Source organism: Peromyscus leucopus, unplaced genomic scaffold (assembly GCF_004664715.2).
Source record: "Peromyscus leucopus breed LL Stock unplaced genomic scaffold, UCI_PerLeu_2.1 scaffold_1275, whole genome shotgun sequence".
Classification (NCBI taxonomy): Eukaryota; Metazoa; Chordata; class Mammalia; order Rodentia; family Cricetidae; genus Peromyscus; species Peromyscus leucopus.
The window spans coordinates 28,618-40,744 of record NW_023504419.1 but is presented as its reverse complement, the minus strand read 5'-3'; the positions used below and the strand labels follow the sequence as shown (position 1 = coordinate 40,744).

Below are 12,127 nucleotides of genomic sequence, written 5' to 3'. Positions count from 1 at the left end.
TGCTTGTCCTGGCGGTGGCTGCAGTCTCTCTCCTCCTTCTTCCTGTTTCCCCAATTCTCCTCTCTCTGTCCCGCCTATACTTCCTGCCTGGTCACTGGCCATCAGTGTTTTATTTACATAGAGTGATATCCACAGCAGAGCAGCAGGAAATATTAGATAGAGGAATATAGGGGGGAGGAGATAAAGAAAGAAAATACAGGATAGCCTCAAGAAGAAAGCTTTACATCAGCCCCAACTGTCTCTGCCCTAGGGTATTTATAGGAATGCCAAGAGGTAGAGTAAGAAAGCACCCCCAGAACTGCCTAGTGCAGACCATCTCAGGCAGCACTCAGGCCCATGGTCCAATCCTCCCCTCTCTGCAGACCTGCTGGGTAAAGACACTAGCAAATCTATGGGCTCCCACACATGAACAAGTGTAATTTTTGACTTTAGAAAGGCAATTATAAGTATTCATATATTGCCTTGAGTAAGTAAAAACTTGCTTGTAACTTGTGAGATACTATACTACTGAAGAATACTTTGAAGTTTTAAATGAAGTGAACCCCTTGGGCAGATATTTTGCTGCAACCTCCTCAGAGCACACTTGACATCACTGTTCCTCAGGCTGTAGATCAAAGGATTGAGTGCTGGAGGCAGCACAGTGTAGAGCACAGAAAAGAACCTGTCGGGGATTGATGGCACATCTGAGGGAGGCTTCAGATAGACAAAGCAAGCAGTAGCTATGAAAAGAGTGAAAACAATGAGGTGGGGGATGCATGTGGAAAATGCTTTTGACTGTCCTTTAGTAGTAGGAATCTTAAGCACAGTGGAGAAAATATAAAAGTAAGAGATCACCACACAGATAAAGCAAGATAAGCCTAGACACACACCAATTCCAAGACTCATATAAATGCCCAAAAGGGATTTGGGGCATGAAATCCTTAGCAATGAGGAAATAGCACAAAAAAACTCTGGGATAACATTGGATCCACAGAAAGGCATGGAAAATGTGCCAGCTGTATATATGGCTCCAAAGAGTGCCCCAGTAGCCCAGGAAACACCCGCCATAAGGACACAGGTGCCACCATTCATACTGGCATCATAGTGCAGAGGACTGCAAATGGCAACATAGCGGTCATAGGACATGGCAGTCAGGACAAATACTTCACATGCTGCAAATGAAGTCATTAAAAATACCTGGAAGGCACAACCAAGAGTGGAAATGGAATTGTTGTGAGTTAGGCTATTGACAAAGAAATTTGGAATAGGAACAGAAACAAAGAAGACATCCAACAAGGACACATTCTTCAAGAAGAAGTACATGGGTGTTTGAAGCTGCAGGTCAATGGTGATAAGAATGATGATGATGAGATTGCTCATTACAGCTGCCATATACATCACTAGGAAGACCACTCCACATAAAGTCTGTAGCTCCTGGATGTCAGAGAACCCTGTAAGGATGAATCCAGTTGTTGCAGTGACATTCGGCATACTGGGATCTTTTCAGGCCCTGTCAGCAGGAAAGGAAAAAAAAATGAATAAATATCATCATCATCCTAAGTAATAACACTGATGTACAGAAATGCTCAGTGGAAAAGAATTCAAAAAAGTACACGAAAGTTGCAACCACATTTTCAAAAATACTCTCATTTCTTTCTCCTTTCTTCTCAGTCTTTCTCTCTCTCTTCCTCTCCCTCTCCCTCCCCCTCCCCCTCCCCTCCCCCTCCCCCTCTCCCTCTCCCTCCCTCTCTCCCCCTCTCTCTCTACAGTCTTGGATTGTCTTTAAGACAGTATACATGCAAACTAGATTTTCTGTTATGTTTCAGCTATGAAACCTTAACTCTTCTGAGTAGCATAAAAAAATGTGCTGTAAATCAGTGTTTAATTTTAAGTCTATGATCATAGCTAGTTTAGGAAAAAATTTTCATAGTTTTAGGAAAGGCTTGTTTCAATTTAAATATTTATAAGTTATTATTCATGAATATGTCAGCAGGCAATAAGAAAAGATTTTCAATATTCCAATGACAGTACCATGATAGTTTAAAAAATATGTCTAAACATTACCTCAATATGGTAATTACACACATATCAAAAGATCCTATTACCCCATATAATATACAATTACTATGCATCAATATGCATAAACAAAAGAAAATGAAGAAAAAAATACATGAAATTTAAAAATAAAATGTAATGGTTACTTTTAATCTTATAGACACAAACTTGGATTTGTATTAGATGACTATGAGTTTGGACAACAATAATTTGACCATTTTTCTCAAAATTTTTGTCTACTCTTTCTTAACAGTTTTCATCAAGAAATCTTAAGAAAATTATAGCTTAGATTTAGATAATGCTTTACCTAAAATGACTGCAAATGTGCAGTGGAATGCAAAAGGACAGATAAAAGCTTAACATCTCTACCACAACTTACTTCCCATTCAAATTATCTTAAATATTCAGAGAAACTGAAGCTCAACTCTGAAGTCAAGCACTGTGTTTACCTCTAGCCAGTAGTGCTTTCCCTTAAAGGTTGAAGAAAAAAGAGATTAACTAGGATGTTTCCAATTTATTATCAGCAACTTTTTACATCATCTACAAAGGATCATGAGGGAGTCTATATTCCTTTAATTCTTTCTTGAAAGGTGGAGGATTGTAGGCAGATGACTCACTGATGAAGCTTACCTAGAAGAAGGAGTATTAACCAAACTGGGAAGAAATATCAAATCTTCCAAATAAAACCTCTGGCATGTATACAGCCAAGAAAGCAAATCAAGACTGCTCATCCTGACATTTCTCTTTAGGTTAAACAGGGATTGCCTCTCTAAACAGAGTCAACTGTAATTACCTGGACACTGTTGAGACACTGTCATCAGACTGAGATAAGAATCAACCTGACCACAGCCTGACCCGGCAGTTATTATGCACTTTCCCTGTTTAATCTTGGAGTTCTTGTCAATATTTCAGAATACAAGGTTATCCAATATAGTCATATTTGCTAAATCCCTTTCCTATCATTATCTTTTATATTTAATGCTGTATTTCTGTGAGATCAGATTCTCCTGATGTGCTGTAATGTTCAAAAGCCAGACTCCTGATTGCATAGGTTTCCTTTAAGGAAACTCCAATCAAATATTCCCTCATTTTCTTGAGTATTTTTATAATGTTATATTGTTTGAAATTCACCTTTCAACATTATCTGGTATGTCCTGATACAAGTCAAGTGCTGTATGTTCAAATTATATTTTGCTTACTAGGTCAAAATTATTTAGATAATTCTAATATTCATTGAAATACTAGTAGGCAAATCTCTCATTCTCTCCCCCCTCTCTCTCTCTCTCTCTCTCTCTCTCTCTCTGTGTGTGTGTGTGTGTGTGTGTTTATGTGTGTGTATGCCATGAATAAATGACTGAGAGTAATATACAGGGTATAGGGGCATCTTCTCCACTAGATTGGGCAAAATTAAGTATGTACAGCATGTACAAATATTTTACTAAACAACAAGAAGTCTTGAAATGGCATGATTTATTGCAATTAAAGAACATGATTTGTTTAAAAAAAAACCAGTTGGCTGCTTAAGCTTAAGGCAATTCCACCCATGTTGAAGGGACAAATGTATAGGACAAAGTCCTGTAAGGATGGCATATAGGAAAGCACCTCTCTAATGCAACATGAGATTAATTCTCTCTGGAATATTTACAGAAAAGCTATCTGTGTACACAGTGAAAAATTTGTTCTACTGGGATGAGATTATAGACACTTTCCAGAATATTATAATCCTCAGGCTAGGGGAATACAGAAAGAAGGCAAATATGAGATACAAAGGTGAATAAATCACTACTATTTTACATTGCTCTTGATAACCTTCATAATTTCCTCCATATTTGTAATATTTTTAAAATGTTTTAAAGAGCATATTTTGACATTTTACCAATGGAAATTTGAAATTTGTACCTTACAAAAATTCAAATTCTTCACACTCCTAGAAAAGTTACTCTAGATTTTCCAGCAGGACGAAGTGAGAAGGTAAATTTTCTTCAAAACTGTAACAGCTCAGTTTAATATGGGATCACCTGAAAGGAAAATAGAACATGTAGCTCTCATTGGGAAACTCTGAAATCATATTCATATCTTATTAAGATTGTTATAAAATGCAAAATTCTGAGCTAAACTGTATTCATTTATTGTCCAAAGAAAGTATGAGCAAAAAGGAAATATTTTACCTTTTTATGAATTTTGATGTGTATTCACTTGAATCCATTTATATAATGAACATACTCCTAACAGACCTTTTAAAGTCACTTGCTACACCTTGGGAGTCCCAAAAGGCAAATCTTTCTGGATAGCCTTACTAAGAACCCAGGTAAAGACAATTAGTATTGTAATAATTGCTGTTTTCTGAAAATGATAGTTATCAGTTCACAGAAGATACAATGAAGTAGGTCAAAAACAACATGGTCATAATTTCCTCAGAATTAAATTAATAATGTATTTGCTTGGCTGCACCATGCATAGAGTTGGAGAAAATGATAGACTTGTAAAAAAATTTTGCAAAATATAAAAATTAGGGACTATGTTTAAAGACTCCTGTAATCCCATGTGCATTAATTACTTTTCTCAAGGCTGTGTCAAAATATATGGGAAAAAAGACAACATGAGAAAGGAAGGACTGAAGTTAGCTCATGCTTTGCAGGTGCAGTGCATCATGGCAGAGAATGAATAGTTCAGGATCCTGAAACAACTGGACACACTGTACCAACAATAAGAAGGCAAAAATGACAAACTATACAGCTATAATGGTAATCTTTTTATTTCTGTTTTTATGCCCAAGAATTAAATATAGAAAATAGATCCACCCATACCCAGGGTACATCCTTCTACCAAGGTCAAGCCTCACAGGAAATTTGCTTAGAGACAATTGGTCTCTAAGTCTCTAAGCCAAAATTATAAATATCATCAAATGAGAGTGAACATTAGCCATCTCAACTCTATTCCTTGTCTACTTGGTTCCCAAATGCAATATTTTTACATCATAATCCTACACAGAGGTTCTTTAAGTCTCACATTAATTTTATAATGACAAGTATGTTTATCCCACGTCTAAATATCTCTAAAGTCTTAGGAGTTCTAATAATGTTCAAATATCTGTTTTCCATGCTCTTGGAGAGATGACTAAGGGGTTAAAAGCTGGTATTGCTCATGTCAAGGACTGCAGTTTGTTTCCCACCACCCATATTAGGAAACCCACAACAGTCCATAACTCCAGCTCCAATGACCTGTTACAACTTCTGTTGATATCCTCAACCACATGTATTCATGAGTTCCTAAGCATACATAGACATAAATTTAAAATAAAATTGATATTTTTATGTGTATGATCCAATTTTCTCTGGAAACTCAGAGCAATCTCTTGTGCAACCTTAAAAAAAAACCAAAAATCAAATTATATACATTATACACTTAATGGCACAGACAAAACATTCCCAATTAAAACAGTATAGTGAATGAAAAGTAAGGAAAACATTTAAAAGCAAGATTAAAATCAAATGTGGAAAACAACAAAACTTTTATGTCTGAGTTTTGGAATCTGGGGTTTATGATAGAATCATCTGCATTCCCATATCCTTGAGCAATCCCACTCATGCATATCTCCAACTTGTAGCTCATGTGCTTCTTCATTGAGCTGGCTCTACAGTACACCTGCAGCTTTCCTTGTTAGACACACCATGCTCTTGGTATTGCAAACACCTTGAAGTTTCATTATATCCTAAGGTTTGCTATCCAAGTTCCTTCTCAAACCTACTAGAAGGAAAGTTAAATTAACTAGTCATGGGACTAGAGAGATGGCTCCGTGATTAAGAGCACTGGCTGCTCTTCCAGAGGACCTGGGTTCGATTCCTATTATGCCCATGGCAGCTAATAAATGTTTGTAACTCCAGTTCTAGAGGATCTGACACCTTCACATAGAGTATGTACAGGCAAAAACACCAGTGCACATAAATAAAGAAATCTTACATTAACTAGTCACATATTCTCTGGCCTCTGCAGTTTCCTAGAATCTTGGTTTGAGTCTCCCTTAACTTATCATTCTCCTACACTGCATTGCAGCAAATTGTTGTGTATCAAACTTGTGATCCTGGTGATTTCTCCTGTCAACTAACATACAGCTTTGATCCTGGACCACAGTTTCACTGCCCTGTGTATGCCTTTGATGCTATTCATGGAGAAATATCCCAGAGTAGGAATTTTGTAGTAGGGAATCACTAAACATGCTTAGTTGAGGATCTTTTCTTTCAATGTTAACAAGTTCATAGGTGGTGTTTTACTCTCAAAGGATCTTCCTATTTTCCCATGTATGAAATTGTGTTTTTGAATACTGGAAGGAACTAAAGATATTTTGTCTACCTTCATGGTTTACAACTTTAAATTTCATTAAAATAATTTCTCACCATTTTTAGGCTATTCTTATCTTTCAGAAGTGCTGTGGATATCGTTCTATATAAATAAAACACTGATGGCCAGTGACCAGACAGGAAGTATAGGCGGACAAGGAGAGAGGAGAATTGGGGAAACAGGAAGAAGGGAGAGAGACACTGCAGCCACCACCAGGACAAGCAGCATGTAAAGACTCTGGTAAGCCACCAGCCATGTGGAAAGGTATAGATTTATAAAAATGGGTTAATTTAAGATAAAAGAACAGTTAGCAAGAAGCCTGCTACGGCCATACAGTTTATAAGTAATATAAGTGTCTGAGTGATTATTTTATACTTGGATTGTGGAACTGCGGGGCTTGATGGAATCTGAAGAGAAGCTCTCCAGCAACACAGAAGAATCTCACTGTATGTTTGACATAAAATCTTAATGTCATGCTTTCTTTAAGGTCCTATACCAAAGAATTTAGTCTAATATGTTTGAACTGACAACATTTCAGTATATGGGCAGACTGCATGTAGGACCATTGTCAGAGTACAACAAAAATGCTTTGAGACAAGTTTATGATGCCGATAGAGCCCATGTTTCCCTTACAGAGCCTCAGAAGTCTCTACTATTCCATTTTGCTAGAAATTGTGACCTATGAAGATTGCTCCAAAAAAGTCCCCCTAATCTCTGCATTCTTATGCTTTAAATTATCGCACTTTCCTCCTGTAAATAAATTCTCAAATATTAAGAAACATATACCCAGGTTAATCATAGCAAGAGAGCCACTCCCTGATTCCAATGTTCTGTTATTTACATTTCAGGCTCTTATGACAAAATACAACAATGTAAAATAAAACAACATAATGAAGTTATTGCAATTTTGCCTTATTGTTTGCTCATAGAGTCTATCACATTGGGGAAGTGATGATGGCAGATTCATGAGGTAGATGGTCAAAATGCTTCTGTGGTTAAGAAGCAGATAGATTTACCATGGTCTCCTATTCCTTTTTCTCCCTCTCTTTTCTTGATCCAGCTAGGATCTCCCACTCTCTTTCCCTCGACCGTCGCCCTTCTTTGTTCCCACTCATGACCAGGCTGTTCATGTAGATCTCGTCCATTTTTCCGTGTCTTTTTTTGGGGTCCCGTTTTCCAGGTAGCCTCACTGGTGATGTGAGTAGCAGTCCAGTCATCCTTGTTCCACATCTAGCATCTTCCTATGAGTGAGGCCAGACACCCTGATAGTTGTGCCATAAACCCCGTCCAAGGACTGAGGAATCTGAATGCAGACATCCACTGCTGGGCCCCTGGTGGAGCACTGGGAGTCTAATTAGTGAGAAAGAAGAGGGGTTTATATGAGTGAGAATTGTTGAAGCCAAGGTTGGATAAAGCACCGGGACAAATAACCAAATGAATGGAAGCACAGGATATATGAACCAAAGGTTGAGGGGCCCCCAACTGGATCAGGTCCCCTGAATGCGTGAGACACTCATTTGGCTTGATCTGTTTGGGAGGCAGCTGTGCATTGGTGCCGGGTCCTGGGCTCGTTGCATGAGTTGGCTGTTTGAATCCTGGGACTTATGCAGGGACACTTGGCTCGGTCTGGGAGGCCGGGAATGGACCTGGCTGGACTGAGTCTACCAGGTCGATCCTGGTCCTCGGGGGAGACCTTGATCTGGAGGAGGTGGGAATAGGGGGTGGGCTGGGGGGAGGGGAGGGCGAGAGGGGAGAACAGGGGAATCTGTGGCTATTATGTTGAACTGAATGGTGTTGTAAAATAATTAAAAAAAGAAGCAGATAGAGTCGAATTCTCTCACCCCCACTTACCCTCACATTTTGATTAGTATGGGATTGACCCTACACCACAGAATGGTATCCCACAATAAATGGATGAGTCTTCCCAGTTCAGTCAAACATCTTTGAAAGTGTTTGTATCTGAGGTGATTCTATTGCTTCTAAGTCACTAGGCAACAAAACCAACCAAACTATTCCTAATGCCTTTTCATCTTAATAATTTGACTCTGGGGGACTAGGTAAAGACTGTGATATTAATGTATTCAAATATTTGGTAGTATACAGACACACGATACCTTGAAAAACTATGCTCAGTCACCAAAGTCAGTAATCATGAAAAGCAAAATTAATCATAATATTTATTTTGTTATTTGGACCCTAATACTGAAAGATGATCTTTAAAGTATTTAGCCACAATAACTCTGAATTCAGGTCCAGTTGCTGTCACAAAGAAATGAGTGGGACGCATATACCTTTTTAATATAATATAATAATATAATATTATATAATATAACATGTTGTAGTTGTCACCACAACTGTTAGCTAGTTTACAAATGTCTCCACACCAGCATCAAAATAAAGAATACTATGTACAGTCCCTTCTTCCCAGCCTGAGCCAAGCATCCCTGCATGAGCCCCAAGGTTCAAACAGCCAACTCATGCAATGAGCACAGGACCCAGTACCACTGCCTAGATGCCTCCCAAGCAGATGAAGCCAATCAACTGTCTCACTTATTCAGAGGGGCTGATCCAGTTGGGGGCCCCTCAGCCTTTGGTTCATATTTCATGGGTTTCCATTCATTTGGCTATTTGTTCCTGTGCTTTATCCAACCTTGGTTTCAACAATTCTCGCTCATATAAACCCTCCTCTTTCTCGCTAATTAGACTTCCGGAGCTCTACCCGGGGCCTACCCGTGGATCCCTGCATCCAGATTCCTAAGTCTTTGGGTGGAGTTTCTAGCATGACTATTAGGGTGTTTGGCCATCCCTTCACCAGAGTAGGTCAGTTCTAGCTGTCTCTCAACCATTGCCAGCAGTCTATTGTGGGGGTATCTTTGTGGATTTCTGTGGGCCTCTCTAACACTTTGTTTCTTCCTTTTCTCATGTGGTCTTCATTTAACATGGTCTCCTATTCCTTGTTCTCTCACTCTGTTCTTGATCCACCTGGGATCTCCCACTCCCACAGGCTCTCTTTCCCTTGACCCTCCCCCTTCATTACTCCCACTCATGTCCAGGGAGTTCATGTAGATCTCAGCCTCAGGGGAGTCTTTGCCCTGGAGGAGGTAGAAATGGTGGGTTAGCTGGGGGGAAGGGGAGGGGGCATGAGTGGGGAGAACAAGGGAATCCATGGCTGATATGTAGAACTGAATGGTATTGTAAAATAAAATAAAAGAAAAAAGAATACTATGTACAAATTTAATAAATAATAAAATTAGCTATGTTCTTCAAAGATAACTTAGGTGCAGAATATAGTAAACACTTCTAGAAAGACTGTCCATATGAGAAAACTACCTTTATACTAGGACACTCCTTAATGAACATAGTTTTAAAATGGCCTATGATGGCTTTATGGTTATACCCATAGATCTGTACATTTCTCAACCATCACTCAAGAAGCTCTAACTTACAGTAGATAGTTTTTAAAACAGATAACTAAAACTTTCTGAGATGACTAGAATAAGAGTCAACAAAATGTTTAGTCATAAGGGAACAAAAAACTTTACACTGCACCTCTAGTCCCCAAGGTTCAGGGATCATTTCAAAAGAGAGCTGGAAAGAAAGGGAGGGTTGGATGTGGAGGATGACTGCAAGGAAACAACTTCTGGACCTAGAGGAACAGTTGCACATATGAATTCCTAGAGGTTGTGACAGCATGCATACAAGTTATTCAGTCCTAACCCAGACCAATTATCAGCATGGAAAGAGGAGTTGAAATTTAAATTCTATCCCTAGAGGAGGAGGATTGTCAATTCTCAGTTACTGGGGGCAAAGGGGTCAGTTTTCTCTAAGAGTTTAGTACCAGTAAGTTAAGCACTCTCTAGCGACAGATCACAGTGCAAGAGATTTGGGCAGCACACATTGGTCTGGAAGAGTTATAATAAAAAAAGCAAAACATTGAGTGATCGAAAAGTCAGTTAGATCCAGGAAAAACTGGGACATGAATGGGATAAAATAACTGTATGAAAATCAAACTCTCAAGGAATTAATGAAACCTCAATAAGTAAGTAATCATCATAGAAACATTGGCTTAGTAAGATGTTCTTTATAAACTGCAGGTTCCCAGGAAGGTATACAAATTAATCATGGTTTCTTTTATGTGTGTTACTCATGGTATTACTAAAAACCTAGATAACAGAATAATATTTTTAATACTCATTTCCACAGCTGTAATATATTATTCTCCTAAAATTATTCTATTTTCATATATTTTTATTAATATGTAACACATTAAAATTCCAGGTCAGTGAGAGAAGTTAATTTAAGAAACAAATCTAGTGGATGGTTGGTGTTACAAGTGACTTTTTTCTTTGTGCCAATAAAAGTCTCATAGATTTGAACTGAGATACTGATTTTTCTAATGCATGAACATTCTCTAGGCTTTAAGCATGACCATATAAAATTTGCAATTAGTTCATGAATTATGATGTTTAAAATCGTCTTTCACTCTAAGACATTATAATTTCTTAATTTAGAATATATTCAAACTTAAAAATTGTAAGGCTGTTATACATTACTGGAAATTAACTTTTATCTAGATTTCACATCTTCGAATACTTCACATTTCAGACATCAGAAATAGCAAAGTTGAATATTAATCTAATAATTATGTCTAGTTTGTTTTTATGTTCCTCTCGTTATTCATGTATACCAGGAAGTATGCTTTATCCTATTCTCACTTCTAGAATTGAATGATGTGTGAGAGGGTCAGGTTTGATGGATAGTAGCCATGTTCCATTTGTTTTTTGTAATTTGAAAAAATTCAGTTGTTCTTCAGTCTAGTTTTTCCATTAAGAGCTTTGGTAATGTTAAAGAACATAAGATAGTAAATTACTTAAGGACATATGCCTTCATTAATGATTCTCTGCACATTATCCACAGTTGTATCTGTTTCCATGCCTGGTCCACATGCTATACAATAATTATCTTCACAAGCACTCCACATTAACTTGTCTTTACTATTTTAGTGGTTCATAGATCATTATTATTTTAATTTACCTTTATCCAAGTTTGAGGCCTCAGGGAGCAGATGCTTGGTTGAAAGTATACTTATAAAGTATTCTTACCACCTGGAAATGAAAGAAACAGAGGAAGAGATAAATAAGTAAATGAGCACAAGGGAAGATGGTGGATAACATGAGGGAAATAAAATTATATGTGTATATGAACAGACTACAATGAAATGCTAACTATAGAAAATTTGAACTGAAGATCTTCATTTACATCTTGACTATTCTATTCACACACCAATTTGCTATGGGTTTTATGTAATTCATGTCATGATTCATACAGACTTGTGATGTAAATTGTTTCTTAGTGTTTGCTTATAAAGTATCACTCACAGGCTCATGTTTTCACACTTTGTCTCCAGATGATTAAGTTGTTTTTATGAGGCTTTGGACTCATCACAAAGGGAGGTATAGCTTGTGAATGGAGAAAAGTGGGGAATTTCCTGAGGCTTTGAACCTTGCCCTTGTTCTAGTGCTGTCAGCCACCTGGTCAACCAGCATGTGAAGGGACACTGGAAATCCTCTCCAAATTGGACAAGCCTCTGTAGATGTAAGGCCTTTCCTAACATGTTGGACTAGTACCTACTGAAACCAGGAGCCAAAATGAATCCTCCCCTGCCCCCATAAGTACTTGCTGTCAGGTTTTCTGACATAGCCACAAGAAGAGTTCTAATATGAAATAATCACATTCTTCTTTTATATATTTGCTT

General features: G+C 37.8%; 1 protein-coding gene across 1 annotated transcript; it reads right to left on the bottom strand.

Annotated features, from left to right (window-relative positions):
- Nucleotides 1-504: 504 nt before the first annotated feature.
- On the bottom strand, nucleotides 505-1,470 carry LOC114687770 (olfactory receptor 14A2-like). The gene has a single exon (XM_028862401.1). It carries the CDS (start codon nucleotides 1,468-1,470, stop codon nucleotides 505-507), a length of 966 nt encoding a protein of 321 aa, XP_028718234.1.
- Between the last annotated feature and the right edge of the window lie 10,657 nt (nucleotides 1,471-12,127).

Bases quoted from the DNA above. Each gene is read 5' to 3' on its own strand.
- LOC114687770 (XM_028862401.1), bottom strand. From the start codon at position 1,470: ATGCCGAATGTCACTGCAACAACTGGATTCATCCTTACAGGGTTCTCT.